This window comes from Mixophyes fleayi, chromosome 10 (genome assembly GCF_038048845.1).
Source record: "Mixophyes fleayi isolate aMixFle1 chromosome 10, aMixFle1.hap1, whole genome shotgun sequence".
Classification (NCBI taxonomy): Eukaryota; Metazoa; Chordata; class Amphibia; order Anura; family Limnodynastidae; genus Mixophyes; species Mixophyes fleayi.
The window spans coordinates 34316082-34332803 of record NC_134411.1 but is presented as its reverse complement, the minus strand read 5'-3'; the positions used below and the strand labels follow the sequence as shown (position 1 = coordinate 34332803).

At 41.0% G+C, this 16722-nt stretch overlaps 1 protein-coding gene across 5 annotated transcripts in view; it reads right to left on the bottom strand.

Annotated features, from left to right (window-relative positions):
• Positions 1-673: 673 nt before the first annotated feature.
• LOC142103967 (embryonic protein UVS.2-like) overlaps positions 674-16722 on the bottom strand; it is a 34001-nt gene continuing 17952 nt past the window's right edge. For 2 of the 5 annotated variants that reach the window (XM_075188377.1, XM_075188376.1), the window contains exons 2-13: positions 11640-11664; positions 10722-10793; positions 10501-10635; positions 9369-9486; positions 6682-6860; positions 5399-5480; positions 4060-4187; positions 3681-3796; positions 2547-2772; positions 1557-1675; positions 1252-1474; positions 674-955 (exon numbers count right to left, since the gene is read on the bottom strand). In XM_075188377.1, the coding sequence (XP_075044478.1) occupies positions 942-955; positions 1252-1474; positions 1557-1675; positions 2547-2772; positions 3681-3796; positions 4060-4187; positions 5399-5480; positions 6682-6860; positions 9369-9486; positions 10501-10600 (1305 nt within the window). In that variant the 5' untranslated portion in view covers positions 10601-10635; positions 10722-10793; positions 11640-11664 and the 3' untranslated portion in view covers positions 674-941. Of the gene's footprint in view, positions 956-1251; positions 1475-1556; positions 1676-2546; positions 2773-3680; positions 3797-4059; positions 4188-5398; positions 5481-6681; positions 6861-9368; positions 9487-10500; positions 10636-10721; positions 10794-11639; positions 11665-12198; positions 12706-15241; positions 15565-16722 lie in introns of those variants that run through there. The other 3 variants (XM_075188375.1, XM_075188374.1, XM_075188373.1) reach the window with 3 other exon arrangements.

Genomic DNA, 16722 nt, shown 5'->3' with positions numbered 1-16722 from the left:
ACTTCTCAAAAATAAACCTCATTTTTGCACTGCTCCACAAAAGTAGTAGAGGCACCAGATCACTTAATCCATAAAGAGCAACTACCCCTGTAGTCTATGCAAACTTCTACTCCTATGCACTTTGCACTTTGGTAGAAATTTAGGCTCACTCTGGAAAATTGATGCACACAGTAAAACCTAACAAAACACCAGTTTGCTCTTTGAAAATTACCTCCACTGTGACATCACCATCCAATCACACACTAACCTGCTAGATAGACTGTGTGACTGTGCTGTGACATCACCATCCAATCACACACTAACCTGCTAGATAGACTGTGTGACTGCGCTGTGACATCACCATCCAATCACACACTAACCTGCTAGATAGACTGTGTGACTGCGCTGTGACATCACCATCCAATCACACACTAACCTGCTAGATAGACTGTGTGACTGCGCTGTGACATCACCATCCAATCACACACTAACCTGCTAGATAGACTGTGTGACTGCGCTGTGACATCACCATCCAATCACACACTAACCTGCTACATAGACTGTGTGACTGCGCTGTGACATCACCATCCAATCACACACTAACCTGCTACATAGACTGTGTGACTGCACTGTGACATCACCATCCAATCACACACTAACCTGCTACATAGACTGTGTGACTGAGCTGCGCTCACACTTGCCAGTTTAATTAAAGTCCTTTAAGCACTACAATTGTTTTCGTATTAATTCCTTGTTTATCGTGCACAAGTACTTTCCAAATTAATTACAAATTGTTACTTTATAGCTTCAGATGCATTTGATATAACTGAATTGCTCTGCAGATCTGCAAATGAGTTCAGGAGAAAATCCACATTTTTGCATTAGATTTCATCTGGGTATTGAACGGCACCAGGGTAAGGATGGTGTAGAAACGACAATCTTCCTTCAAAAGATCTGTGTGCTCACGATGATTGCACTGTAAAAAAATAATTCATAGAATGTCTAGATCACAAAATAATCTGGCCTAGACAATAGAAGAGACATATAGACAGTCAGCACGTAGATACCACTCCCTGGTAGATGAATCACACCGGAAAGTGAATCTTGGAGCTTAGTAAACTATATGAACTAATGTAAGACATATACTAATTTGTATTTTAATTATCTACTTTAGCTTTCATCCTCTTAGTCATAGTCTACATCTATCATAGCAAGTTATCCCACACCAAACAAGGCAGACGAGGGTGGTCAGAAATAAATATAGCTTCTTACCAAAATAGTAGTCAGCTGTGTAACCAGCTCTGTTGAACCAGCTGTCGCTGTGGAACTCTAACAGAAGAGCGTTACTGGTGGAGGTGATGGTTGGTATGCGGACATCCCTGCAGTATCTGCCCAGCAGTGGTGAATCTCTTCTACCCCCATCATTGATAATAAGGTAATCATAGAGACATGTGCTGGAATACTCCAGATCGAAGGCTGTGAAGTTCAGGACAATCTGAAGAAGACATCGGGGGAAGTTATGTTTCCTGCAGCAGTTGCCCTATGACGAGAGCATTGCAAAAATCAAAGTTCCTTACCTGATACCCCTCAGGAGCCCATATGGTCGAGATACAATCGGACAGGTTCGGGTAGAGATTAGGGTAACCAGGAGAAGTGATCGTGCCTTTGTCACTTGTGTACGTCCCTCCACAGTCCACTAGCGAAAGTTACATAAAGTCAGAAACAGTTTTTATCATCCAATTATCTCCAGATTCTATGTGGGGCATTAACGTAGAGTGTGGTTTACATGAATAAGTAGGTGGTAGTGCTGCTCGATCATGAGATGTCAACTTATATTGCAAAAAGAATGGAATTGACCAATAAGACAGTAATAAAACAACACCTATCTAAAGTGCAGCAGTGACCAGAAAGTAACTATCTCTAATGCTATGTAGAAAATCACTTTTTAATCAGGCTATTGCTTCCTACCTCTCCTGCTGATATTTTCTCTTTATTGCCAGTGGCTTAGGTATGCAAATTAGGGGTCAGATTAAGCAGAAATCTAGTAGTGAAAAAGGAAGACTCGTTCCACAACGTATGGATGAGGCTTGTAAGTATTATACAGTAGGTGGGCTATAGGCCCAGTTATACCGCCTATACTGCATACACTGATGTCTAATATCCAATCTGAGCCACATCTCTTGTCTCAACTGTGTCCTCTTCCAGGGGCGGGCTGGGCCGGGGGGCATCGGCCCCCGGGGCCGCTCAGTCTGACCGCTGTTTGGACCGGCCGCCTTCCCCCGTGGATGCAATATTACCTTAATATTACCGGCGGCCGCATCACATGACACGCGATGTGGCCGCGTCATCAATGACACGGCCGCATCGCATGTCATGTGATGCGGCCACTTGTGGCCCCCCCGGGCTGAAATTTGGCAGCCCGCGCCTGTCCTCTTCCCATCTCAATGTAAACAGAGATCGCCCTACCCCTTGTTTTCACCTCTGCATTTACTTTGTCTCTACTGCTGGCGCATTACAAATCAAGGACAATATAAATCTATATTAATGGATTTAATTGTGCTCAGTACCTAAACCGTAAGAAGCCTTTAATTCATTGGATGCAAAGGTCATATCGTGAACAAATTCCACCAGCATGGTGCTTCCAGTTGCTACCAGAAGGGGGAGCTCATGACTGCCACAAACTCTGTCTAATAACAAGGGGGACTTCCGGCTTGGTCCATCATATACTGTGATGTAATTAGAGGTACATCCAGCCGAGGGCGAGACATCAAATTTATCAAACTGCAAGAGAACCTGAAAAACATAATACTAATACTCTAATACTCTGATTGATTACAGGTTGGTTCTAAAAGGTTGCTTACATAAAGATGGTCTAAGGCTCTGATTGGCTACAGGTTGATCTAGTCCTGTGAATGTTCTAATGCTCTGATTGGCTACAGGTTTGTGTAGTCCTGTGAACATTCTAATGTTCTGAGTGGCTACAGGTTGGTGTAGACCTCTGAACATTCTAATGCTTGGATTGGCCACAGGTTTGAATAGTCCTATGAACATTCTAATGCTCGGATTGGACACAGGTTTGAGTAGTCCTATGAACATTCTAATGCTCGGATTGGACACAGGTTTGAATAGTCGTATGAACATTCTAATGCTCAGATTGGCCACAGGTTTGAGTAGTCCTATGAACATTCTAATGCTCGGATTGGACACAGGTTGGTGTAGTCCTATGAACATTCTAATACTAGAATTGGCTACAGGTTGGTCTAGTCCTAGGAACATTCTAATACTTGGATTGGCCATAGGTTTGTGTAGTCCTATGAACATTTTAATGCTTGAATTGGCCATAGGTTTGTGTAGTCCAATGAACCTTTTAATACTCGGATTGGCTACAGGTTGGTGTAGTCCTATGAACATTCTAATACTCGGATTGGCTACAGGTTGGTTCTATACCACACACAAAGACACAGAACAGATGTATACCAGTAATTACAATTAGAACCAGCAAAACCCATCTGAAAAGTAGTTTCTTTAATTTAGTGGAATGGAATAATTTCCTTGAGCTACTTTATACGTCATCCATTCTTTTAACACCACATATTTTACCTGGATTATCACAGCCATAATACATGCAATGTTTTGCAACATCACTCTTACCTGATTGATGAGTAACCGTTTGTTTAGCTTTTTACCAGACCTGCAGTTACCTTATTTCGGTTGACCCTCACAAGCCAAACGCAGTCGGTTGCATATGAATATGATGACATGGAAGTCTGAAAATCCAGCGATCCATTGGTCCCTGTTAGCAAGAAACTGCACAGATCTGAAAGAAGAACATTGAGCAGTAAATGAATGAGGAACAACAGAGACAAACACTACACAACGTAGATCTTTGAAGGTCATTACATTATACATTTTAAGCTGCTTAGTTGATTAACAAATAAATAGGAATTGTGAATGAATAACTGTGTTTAATATTATAATTCAATAACTACTGTTTCTTCTAGTAGCATAGATTGATTTGTACATATACGATTTGAAACCGTTGGAACCCCGTTATAGATTAATGTATATTTAATCACATACCGCATTCGTAGAGCTTCTTAATCTTCGACACATCTAATGAACTCAGTCCATATCTTTGCCCAATTTCTACCGATTGGTCCGGCTTGGGTGTGAGACTTGGTTGTCCAGAAGTGTTGGAGTAAGCGTACCTGCAAAAATAGTTGTGTGTAGAGTTCACTAAAATTAGCTAAAATACAAAGTTCTACTTATCTTCAGGCAGCGGTTACCCTAAATTGACGGGTCCACCCAAATGCTCCAATGGTCCAGCACTGTGATCCTCGATCCTTCTAGGCAAACCTTTTCAAACTAATTTGCACGTATGGGACAAACATTGGGGAGGGGCCTCGATAACACCCAGGGGTAAATGTATCAAGCTGAGTTTTTCGGCGGGTTTGAAACAGGGGCGGACCCAGACGTTTGCCTTACCCGGGGCGATTTTAGGGGGGGCGATCTAGGCCCCACCCCCTTTATGTGTCCTAAGGCTGCCGGCGGCTGCACAGTATGTGCAGGTCCGTTCAGCAGTGAAAGTGTGCTGTCCCGCTGCTCTAATTGTGTTTAAAACACAATCAGAGCATTCGGGCAGCATACTGTCACTGCTGAACGGACCTGCACAGTGTGCAGCTGTCGGCAGCAAGCCCTTAGTGGGGGGGGGGGGGCGATCGCCCCGATCGCCCCCCCCCCCCCTGGATCCGCCACTGGTTTGAAAAGTGGAGATGTTGCCTATAGCAACCAATCAGATTCCCAGCTATCATTTTGTAGAATGTACTAAATAAATGATAGCTAGAATCTGATTGGTTTTTCAAACCCGCTGGAAAACTCTCAGCTTGATACATTTACCCCCCGATGTCTATTTGAATCGGGGAAAAAAACTCTGGATCATTGGTAATGCCAAACAGAAATTTTTGGGGGGTTTTAGAGAGTTTCTTCAGTGAAATTTTCCATTAATGGTATGTGCAGTAGGAAACTCGAGGACAGTTGGGTTGAATTTCATATATGAAAGGCAATGGGGTCACCACTTAAATAATTGTCTATAAAATCTGACTTTTAGCGCTCTTTTGGGCATTTTTTCAAAACTTTTACTGGATTGCCAATCCTGGGTACTGGGGGACGCCCTCTGTCACTCTATGACATCACTACTGTGATAAATGACATCAGTAACGTGTAGGTCACTATGGGATAGATGTATCAAACCTTCTAACCTTTAGGGTTTCTGTGCCATCCCCAGGCTTCTCTGTTAACCCTACAGAAGGTTAATGCAAAAACTGATACAACATTGATCTTGGAAAAAAAAAACTGTTATAGGACTAAAAATTGCCCAGGTGAGTAAGAAGCCTCTACAGGCCCCAGGAATTCATCTTACCTTCCATAATGCATGACTGAGGAGTAGTCGTACGGTAGATTCATGTTGTCTGTGTCAGCTAACTCAAATTGACCCCAATTAGCTGCATTTAAAGATACGATAAAGGATTTTCTTTATAATTCTAACAATAATTATTATGTTTTATCTGTAAGGCTCCACGGAGGTTCCGCAGCGCGGTACAGACAGCATACAGTAAAACAGTAGAACATAACAAGAGAGGACAATACAATAGAAAGCAATGATTAGCCAGACCAGCACCAATGAGGAGCTAGGCGGGGTACTGCCCCTGACTATAGTGTTAAGAGAGAGGGGGACATAAGATAGAGAGCAGATAAGCGTAAGGAGAGAAGGACAGAGGGTATTAACGGGGACACAAGGGAATAGGGCCCTATAACAGTAATCTTTCATCTCATTAGCCCTCCCCCTCCTCCTCACCGGTTATTGTCCGTGGCTGTAAGAGTAACAGGGAATCCCCAGGAAAAATTAATGGCTAGTGGGAGGGGGATCTTAGTGAAATGTTTTTTAGCTGGTAATGCAGCTTTATACTGCACCTATTAAAAAAAAAATAATTATAGGTCAAAAGGGCAAATTTATTAAGCTGTGGGTTTGAAAAAGTGGAGATGTTGCCTGTAGCAACCAATCAGATTCTAGCTGTCATTTTGTAGAATGTACTAAATAAATGATAACTAGAATCTATAGGCAACATCTCCATGTTTTCAAACCTGCAGTTTGATACATTGTCCCCTAAGCCTTAAATATGTTAATTTTAACTTTAAGTCATATAAATGTCTATAAAGTAATTGTCAAAATACTAACTAGCACTATAACCACTGAGCTATTCATTAAATGTCCCAAGAGAAAGTAGCAGATGTATATATGTATATATCCTTAATTTCAGTGGCTGTCTTCACCATGATACCTGCTGGGCAATCAGGTGACAAGATATATTTTATAAATGCACACGCCCCAGGAAAAAACGGCTGCATGGAAGAATCTCCGGAGGCTAAGGGGAGGGTCACCTGAGTGAAATATTTTTCTAGCTGGTAGTGCAGCTTTATACCGTCCCACAATTCAATAAAAATGACTTATGTTTGTCTATTTGGCTCATTTAAATGTCTTTAAACTAATGCACATGTAAATTCACCTTTACTCCTTCATCATTGCTCTAGAACAACCCCTGCAGACTTTGATGGAATGGCTGTAATATATATATATATATATTATATATATATATATATATATATTATATATATATATATATATATATATATATATATCTGTACCTTCAGCTATGTGCTGCCACTGGACGTCCAGATGTTGATCTCGGTCGCTACGGCTCTGCTCATGATAAAAGCCCAGAGCGTGTGTGATCTCATGTTGTATCACTCCTCTCCCCAGGCATCCTGTACTCATCAATGATATATCCTGAGAACCTCCAGTCTTCCCAATAGAAGACCAGCACCTGGATACAGAGATGGTAACAGGGGTCATATACAAGGAATAGTGAGAGCTATTCATGTTACTGTGTTGTCTGATCCTTGTCTGCCTCTATCGAGCTTTGTAGTTTGCAATTTGTTTGTGTGGGTATCCAACAATATCCAGGGAGTTTTCAGTGACTCCTAGGGGTACATTTATCAAGCTGCAGGTTTGGAAAAAAGTGGAGATGTTGCCTATAGCAACCAGATTCTAGCTGTAATTTTATAGAATGTACTAAATAAATGATAACTAGAATCTGATCGGTTGCCATAGGCAACATCTCCACTTTTTTCAAACCCGCAGCTTGATAAATTTACCCCCTGAGGTGGGATGGATAAAATATAGCAGCCAGCAAGATTTATAGTGAGCAAAACTGTTCTGACGTCCTCTCCTACCAGGTATCAGAATGTCTATTGGAGTTTTGTTTAATTTTAATCGCTTATGTATTAACCTTTATCTCAAGTAGGCCAAAAATGAGCCACATTACCGGTTACCAGATGTCCCAATTTACCATAGACAGAGCCCATTTTTGTGGATTACGAACCTAGCAAGATTATGGGGTAGATTCATCAAACTATCTAGAAAGTAAAAGTGGAGGTGTTGCCCATAGCAACCAATCAGATTCCAGCTATCATTTTATAGACTGTACTAGACAAATGGTAGTTAGAATGTGATTGGTTGCTATGGGCAACACCTCCACTTTTCCTTTTTACATTGTTTGATAAACCAACCCCTATGTCCCTCATGGCTCAATCTTCATGGATGTCGTTGTCCATTGTCTCTTATAATGACTATATGGAAGTTAGGTATTAAAATATGTACTTCTTGCAATACACAGCACTATAGCTCATTATATGTATTACTCAGTATATGTTCTTAATCTGAGAACATTTTCTCCTGGCTGGACATAATGCATACGCTGGTTAGTAATGCGAATAACGCCCAAAATAGTATATTTAAGGTGCAGTTATTTCAAAACATATATATATATATATATATATATATATAGAAAACCAACAAGTTGATATAAATGGCGCTAGTAACCACAGCGTGACAGAATTATCAATGTAAATCAAATACAGTATAAAATGGAACAGTTCCAGATATATAGTTGGCTCAAGTGTGAGCGGCAGCCACGATAACCTGTAGCCAGATGGTCAATCCGGAAATGGAAACACTGCAACAGAAGACAGGCACGGCGCCTCAATGTGTATTATCAATTGAATAAATATATAGGCGAATGTAATAAGCTGCGTACCATAAGGTTTTAGTAGGTCGTCTTAATCCTATATGGGAGACCCTCCTTCCAGGCTGTCCTCCCAATAAATCACAGCTCGGACAATGCAGGAAAAACAAAAGTAACATAGAGTGGTACGGTCATGGTATACATCACACTTCTTGTGAGCATGCACACCACCTATTTAGGTTTCCTTATTGTGAGAAAAAACCATATATACCCAAAGTGGAGAATCATATACAGTATATTAGACACCCACGTGATGTATAATAATAAACTGCGTACCAGATGTTTTCTAGGTATAAGCATAGATAAATTCCTCGGATATTTACATTCAAACCAGCGGAATACACGAGCTGACAGTGTGGCGACTGCAGACACCAGAGACCCGTCGCTGTAACCAGCAGAACTGTGACTAAGGAAGCAACGTGTTTTATGGTTTTTGCTTTTATTCATATCTTAAAATTATGACTCAACCCCCTGGAGCAATCAAATCCCGCAGGAAGTCGACTCATCCGCGGAAGGTGCCCCCCGTGGCCTCAAACACATCCCCTGCAACCAATGAATGAGGTTGAGATGGAGAGAATATATATTTGATCATCCAAGGAATTTATCTATGCTTATACCTAGAAAACATCTGGTACGCAGTTTATTATTATACATCACGTGGGTGTCTAATATACTGTATATGATTCTCCACTTTGGGTATATATGGTTTTTTCTCACAATAAGGAAACCTAAATAGGTGGTGTGCATGCTCACAAGAAGTGTGATGTATACCATGACCGTACCACTCTATGTTACTTTTGTTTTTCCTGCATTGTCCGAGCTGTGATTTATTGGGAGGACAGCCTGGAAGGAGGGTCTCCCATATAGGATTAAGACGACCTACTAAAACCTTATGGTACGCAGCTTATTACATTCGCCTATATATATATTCAATTGATAATACACATTGAGGCGCCGTGCCTGTCTTTTGTTGCAATATATATATATATATATAGATAGATAGATAGATAGATAGATAGATAGATAGATATATAGCTAGGACATGCTACAAGTGTGTTTAATGTTTTTGGGTTGCAATGAATGCCTGTGAAATGCTTAGATACACTCGGTCCTTGGTAAAATGTCCTTAGAATTGAGCGTACCGCTCATTTCAGTTGCCGTCTTGGGCACCAGAACGGCTAGGCGCAGCCCTAACAACTACATAACCGTGCTCTCTGAACCAATGGCTAGGTTTGCGTTGTAACATACCCACTTCCAGACTGGATATTCAGATAGTCCTTCTCTGTGGATCGTTCCACAAGCCGGATACAGGTCAGTGATGTGATGGTCTGAATGGCCTCAATAATCAGCCCCTTCTCTACGTCAGCTGGGAGAGGAGAGAATTCATCTAGATTATTACAGCAATGACTGGAGCAGACCAGGAAACTTGTTTTAGACAGTTTCACATAATATACACCTATTGCTGGCTAGTGGGGTACAAATTAGTTGTAACATTGTGTCGTTCTGACAAAACAAAAACCTTAAAATAATTGTGTGCAACAATTAATATTGTTATCATTTTGATATTGCTGATATTTCATGTTTGTAGATAGGTTTCAGGTCCTATTTGATTCATATTAGTAACTTTGAATCAAATAGGACAGGGTCCAGCCACCTCAATTATACAGTGCCCCAGGCTTGGAGGGGGGTTTCCAGGCACTAGAACCCCCCCTCCTCAGTTTGCCTATGAAACATATAAAGAAAACTATAAAATATTTTACTAAAACTACAAGTCTGCATTGGAGGTGTCTCCTAGTTTCCTTTCCCCAAAGTACGCTTGTTACTCAAATGCAGTGGAGGTGGGGTCAACTTATGGGCTAAATCAATATTCATGAGATTGCAGCCTATCGGTTTACTGGGAACAAGTGACATCCCTGAGTCATGATACAGCCTATAAATACATGGAACCTGTTTCAGATATCACCCGTGTTTAGTGAACTGATCGGCTGGATTGCCATGAACTTGGATCAGCCCAGAGAATGGCCTCTTGTCCATAAGAGATAAGTGCACTTTAAATTTATTTTAGTCAATAATTGAAAAATAATATATAATGGTTTATAGCAGTGACTTTGCGACGAGCTGGCCCTTAAAATTATTTCAGTAGAGAAAAAAAAATAATAATTAGGTCACCGCTAATTAGATGTTATTCTTAGTTTTATTCTGAACTTTAGAGATAACCAATCATGTCGTCCTAAAAATTATCTTTAAATGACCTACTTTGTCCATGAATTGTGACAGTGTCACCTGACTGCGTTAGGTCCAGGTTCCAAGTTCCTGTCACTCTACAGGTTTCGGCCTTGGAGGGCCGAACACAGACACCTGTTCCTGCTTCCACACTCACTGTAACTGGACGACAGGCTGTAAGGGATCTTTACTGTCCCGTCCTTAGACTTGGTCCAGAGGCAGTTAGTGCACTTTGTAGCACTGTAGCTTCTGTCCATGACAATGTCTCCGTGGTGCAACTTCACGGTGGCGTCTGAAAGACGAACAGGGATGTATGACAGGAAATAGTGCAATTATCTTCCATGTTTTATATGCTTTGAAGATAGAAAAAATTGTTACCCTTGTTCGACCTTAGGATTTGGGTGAAAACGTCCTCAGTTTCCTCATCCTCCGAGTTGACCAGTAGTGGATCTGTAATTAATGCAAATAACATTTATAAAACCCTTAACAGCACAAGATGGCAGCTACGGCAGCAAATAAATGTTCTCCTTCAGAGCGATATGGATGGATCAGCGCCTCACATTGCTGTTCACACGAGCTTGTTTCCAAATAGGTTCCTATCTGTGTGGCGTTTGTATGTTCTCCCCGTGTTTGCGTGGGTTTCCTCTGGGTGCTTGGGTTTCCTCCCACACTCCAAAAAACCATACTTACCTACTTTCAATAGGCGACGTCCGGGAGAGGGGCGTGACGCATTGAATCGCAACATTTTGGCCCCGCACCCACGAGTAAAGTTACGTTTTGCTGCGCTGGGCAGGGCCAAAATGACGCGATTCACAGAGAATCGCGTCATTTTGTCAAGGGAATTTTGGGACGCGGGAGAAATGCCAGCTCTCCAGGGAGTCCAGGATACCGACCTGAATTTCGGGAGTCTCCTGGACTTTCCGGGAGAGTTGGCAAGTATGAGAAAAACATACTGGTGGGTTAATTGGTTTCTTACAAAATGGATCCTAGTGTGTGTTTGTGTGTGTGGTAGGGAAATTAGAGTGTAAGCTCCAGTGGGAGAGGAATTGATGTGAGTGATTACATACTCCCTGTACAGCGCTGGGCATATGATTGGCGCTATATACAATAATACACGCCCAAAAACTATATCCACATGTAAAAGTGTTTTTCAAATTAGATATTTAAATATTTAAATTAGCTTTAAGAGACCGGGAATTTAGAGGCGTGTATAAATGTATGTATATATATATATATATATATATATTTATATATATATATATAAAACATATATAGAAAACAACGTAAAGTACTCACCCTCATTGGGAACTCTGCCTGGGAACTGCAAAAACAAAACAGACCATTTAAAACTTTAATGATAATTACATTTGCTCCTAAGCACAATAATTCATTTAGATCAAATATTTCTGGATAGTCTGACGTCTTGACGTATGCTTTTAGAAACGTGGAATTCGTTGCATAACGTAATAATTATCTGTATATGTGACTTTAATGCCTGTGATGTGGGCAGAGTGGCAATTCCTTCCTACACAGAGCAGAAAATAGAATTTCAACCACAGCTTACTGAAATTAACTTGGTCACTGAAGCTCCTAGGATATAAATACCAAAAGTCACCTATTTTAAAGGCCCTTTATTTGTAACATAATTATAGGAAACCAAATGTATCCAGAATTTATATACAAAACACTGAAAAAAAACCGCATTATATAAAATCTCCTCTACGTTTCCAAGGTTGCAATTGGACGTGAGTTTTGAAGGATCCTTTATGTTCTGGCTGTACTTACTATTGTGAAAAGCAAAATAATGTATTGCTAAGGTACAATAATAAAATGCTGAACGATTCTGTGTACTTACAGGACGAGCAGCAGCCAATGAGATAAAGAATAGCCAGATGAAGAATCTATTAAGACTGTGCATCGTCTTCGAGTACCTACAAGAGCTAAACTGAGCCTACTGCACTCGCTGAGAGTCAAAACTACCTACCACTTTGTGTGCTCCTCCACTATATACCAATATCAGGCTCCCCTGCCAGGTGCCAAGGTCCCTTATTGATAAGGATAATGGCATTCATTCCCAAATATCGGGTAATTATGTGACAGCTACCTAGCAGACCTTGGTTTAAAAATATACTTGTATCAAGTCCAGAGGCTGCTCAGCTCTGCTGCAGGATTTTGCAGAATATTTCCTTGACATATTCCCTTTCGAGCAGCTAGGACTTCATCACCAGGCTGCAATCTTGATGCCATTAAAGGCCTGGCTTCCTTATTGTCTCAGGCTTTGCATATACAAGGTGTCAGTGCTTCATATGGATGCAGATCATATGTCTGTCTTGGTTGGTGGTGTTGACCTCTACGTCAGCTAGTCCTATTCAACAGTGATATTTACTTCTGTAAAAGTGTTAACCCTTTTTGCTGATGATGAATGGCATTGTCTAAACCAGCGATGGACAACGAGTGGCCCAAGGGCTGTATGCGGCCCTTCGAGCTTTCAACTGTGGCCCCCAGGGTCCTTTCTGCTTTATTGTCAAATTTGTTTGTTATAGCGTTAACACTTGTATAAAATGCCTGCTGATATGTTATTATTATAAGTGTCTCTTTGATTTAATGTATTGTTTTAACTTTCTACTAAGATGAAGGGTAACGTGCGGCCCTATTGAAGGTGAGAGGACTGCCCATGTAGCCCCGGAAGTGTATCCGGTTGCCCATTACCGTTCTAGACGGATCTCAGGGAATTACAATCCTCATCATGACCTATTCGCTGAATTTTGTTATAAAGTAATATATTTTCTTTTCAATTAATGTACAGTAGCTCGATTTAGAAAAACAGGGACGACCATCGTCCCACTCTACGGGATCACCTATTGACTGAAATGTTTTAATGTCTCCTGATTCTACAAATGAAGTGATTTTATCCTTAGGGGGGTATTCAATTGTCAGCGAGTTGTTTTTTTTTGTAGCGTGTTAAGTCATTTTAACGCTGTTTTTTATCCTTTTCAAGCGGGTTAACTTTACCAGCAATTCAATTCCATTTTTAACGCTACGTTTTTTTTTCCATCAAACGGTCCTCTCGCGGTCCAGTAGAAGGTCTATTGAAAGTATAGGGTGGGCGAGAGCCCACCGCGTTAAAAGCTATTCAATTTTTTATTAACGCGGCGGGTAAAACAGGCCAATACCCTGTTTTATCTCGCACCTCTTTGGGGTGTGCTAAAAATAAAAAACCTAAGAAAACTATTTGAAATCATGTAATAATTAAAAAAAAAAAAGATAAACTATGTTTATCAGTAATGTATAACATGAAAAGTTGATTTTATTTTAAAATAATAATGAAAAAAAAACCCTTAAAAATAAACAAAAACAAAAATCACTAATTTATTATATTTATGTATGTTAATTGTACTAATATGTATGTACTAATGTGTTTTGACATGGTATCGATGATTCTTTAGTAAAAAAACAGTGAAATAAAAGAAATATGCTAAAAGAAAGTACTGTATGTAGATATTATCAAATAGAAAGGTTGTGTAATGCAATCTAATGTATGCAAATGTATGCCAATCCTTTTTTTTGTATACATAACCGCGTTAAACCCTCCCATTCACTCCCCTAAAAATTTGCAAGCACCAATGATTAACGCGCAGGGGGAGCAGCGTGACCTCTTTTTCAATTGAATTGCACAAGTTTTAACGCTGTGTTAACTAAAAGTGGTCGCTATAGCAGTTAAAAACCTGCAGGGGTTTTTTTTGTTTTTTTTAAGGCTGCGGGGGGAGACTTGCGGTCAATTGAAGTCCCCCCTTATACTTCATTGTACTGTGTACACTGTTTATGACTATGTCGCCATCTAATGGTCACGATTATAATTTTTGTATGAGAATTGTTTTGCTAATGTCCATAATGACTTCAGAAAGGTGCCACATTTTATTTGGATTGTGGGTTATGTAAGGAATAGTTGTGCATCATTGTATTTACTTTGTAAAATATCCCAATAGGGACCGAAAAGTGAAGATATTGGTGTAAATGCCAGAATAAATCGATTTTTTTATGACAATTAACCATTGAAGTGCAGACTCTTGTATTAAATACTATAATAGTATATCAACCAGGCACCCACTTACAGCACATGAGTTGCTTTTATTTTCAGTAATTTCATTAGATAAAATACACGTGCATTTATAATATTATCATTGTACATAAACAGCTGCTTCATGTTAAAAAAAATGCTAATACTTATCCCTTTACCAGACTGACAACTAGGGACTCATAAAGATCCATTATTGCAGCGTTTCCCAAGCTCAGTCCTCAAGTACCCCTAACAGTGGATGTTCTTTATATCTCCTTGCTGGAGCACAGGTGTATTCATTACTGACTGACACATTATAATTATACCACCTGTGGATCTGTTACAATGTGTCAGCCAGTGATGAATACACCTGTGCTCCAGCAAGGAGATCTGGAAAACATCCACTGTTAGGGGTACTTGACAGCTTAGTTTGGGAAACACTGCATTATTGGATGGGATTTAGCACTGTCTATATGCATGCCTTCCAACTGTCCTGATTTCTGTGGGACAGTCCTGATTTTAGGGCAAAACACAGGAGCAGTGAACGGGGTCACACGTTCCAGCTACTGGTGCATGCAGCACTGTGTGGGTATTTGGAGGGTAGGTTGCTAAGGGGCAGCTTAGCATTACACAGAGCTAAGCATGCCCCCATTGTGACACGGTCATGCCCCTATCGAGATGTATCAATGCCCCCTGTCCTGATTCCAGAATCTCAAATGTTGGGAGTTATGTATATAAGGTGACTTCCTAGGCACTACCCTGTGTCAATAAGCCATCAAGTTAAAAGGATACAAAACAAATACTCCCTATAACCAATTTCTGGGATCTCTGTACTGGGTACCGTCTGGTAGCACTGAGGCTCCTCTCCCTCTCACAGTGGACCTGTTTCAATGTCACCCGGCTTTCGGTGGGCACACACATCCACATGACCTGCACAAGAACGAAGGAATAGGAAGATCTCTGGTCCTCGCAGCAGCCTCCAATTCTTCCTGATCATTCTAGCAGGATCCGTGATCTCTAATCAGTCCTGACCTCGAGCCTCCTCGATTTGTTCAAAGCCGAATCTCCCTTCTGGTCTTCTGACTCTGTGTCCCACGCTCGTGGCTTCTGGGGACAGGGAAGGAGCTATCTTTGCCGGCTACCCAATTGGAAGCCTATATCTCCCGAGGCTAGTCAGGGACGGAGGGACTGCCCATCTCACTCCTGGAGGCCCGTTACTGCTGGATCTACAGAGTCTGTAGATAGGATGCTTGCACAGTGTGTCCAAAATAAGGAGCCAAATCACTGATGATTGATTTTGCTGTGGCATCCTCCCTGAATTAGCCCCTTCTACTCCTTTCCATGAGACCCGGAAGAGGGGTATAATTAAGGCAGTCTTTGTAGTCCAAGATACCCCAGCAGAGCCTGATTATTCAATAGGCTGCAGCCTAGTGTGCAAGGTTTTGTTTTGTACTTTTTTTTTGGGTGGGGGCATATTGTTTTTTTTTGCAATATTGTTGTATTTCCATGGTAAAGGCTAAAGACAATGGGGTATATTTATTAAACTGCGAGTTTGAAAATGTGGGGATGTTGCCTATAGCAACCAATCAGATTCTAGCTTTCATTTATTTAGTGCATTCTACAAAATGACAGCTAGAATCTGATTGGTTGCTATAGGCAACATCTCCACTTTTTCAAACTCGCACTTTAGTAAATATACCCCAATGTGTCATCCTCAATAATATAAGAGAGTAGGAGAGACAAGGACAGTACCAGCCCCCTCTCCCTTCTCCAGGTAGGCCAGCCGGCGTACCTGTGTTTATTGAGGATACAATGTCAGGTATAAATATATCAATAAACACTATTCCAAATAGTGTACAAATGCAGATGGAAGGTAAATAAACGCAAAGTCTTGAGAAGACAAAGTCTTAAATCAACAGTAAATCTCCTGTTGCTAAAGCCAGCCGGCTATTCAGTAGTGATCATGCATAATGCGCATGAGAGAAAGGAATCCACCTCGTAGATAGTGATGCTGTTGTAGAATATGGTGCAGGAAATACAAGTGCAGACAACCTTCCCTGAAGAAGCCCCTACTGGGGTGAAACGCGTAGGGTTGCACTCGCGGATATCGATATCTGTCATATTGCTACAAAGCATCTCACTCTCAACTACAATTCTGCGGGGCTCCGTAACTGCCACCTAGCGCGCATGCGCCACCTACCCGGCATTTCTACTTTCACACTTCCGGTGGTCTACTTCGTGGACGGCTTGTACCAGGAGGAACAGCTAAGGACCCGGACACCGGAGGATGCATCCTCAAGAAGGGTAAGTGCACTGCCCTCA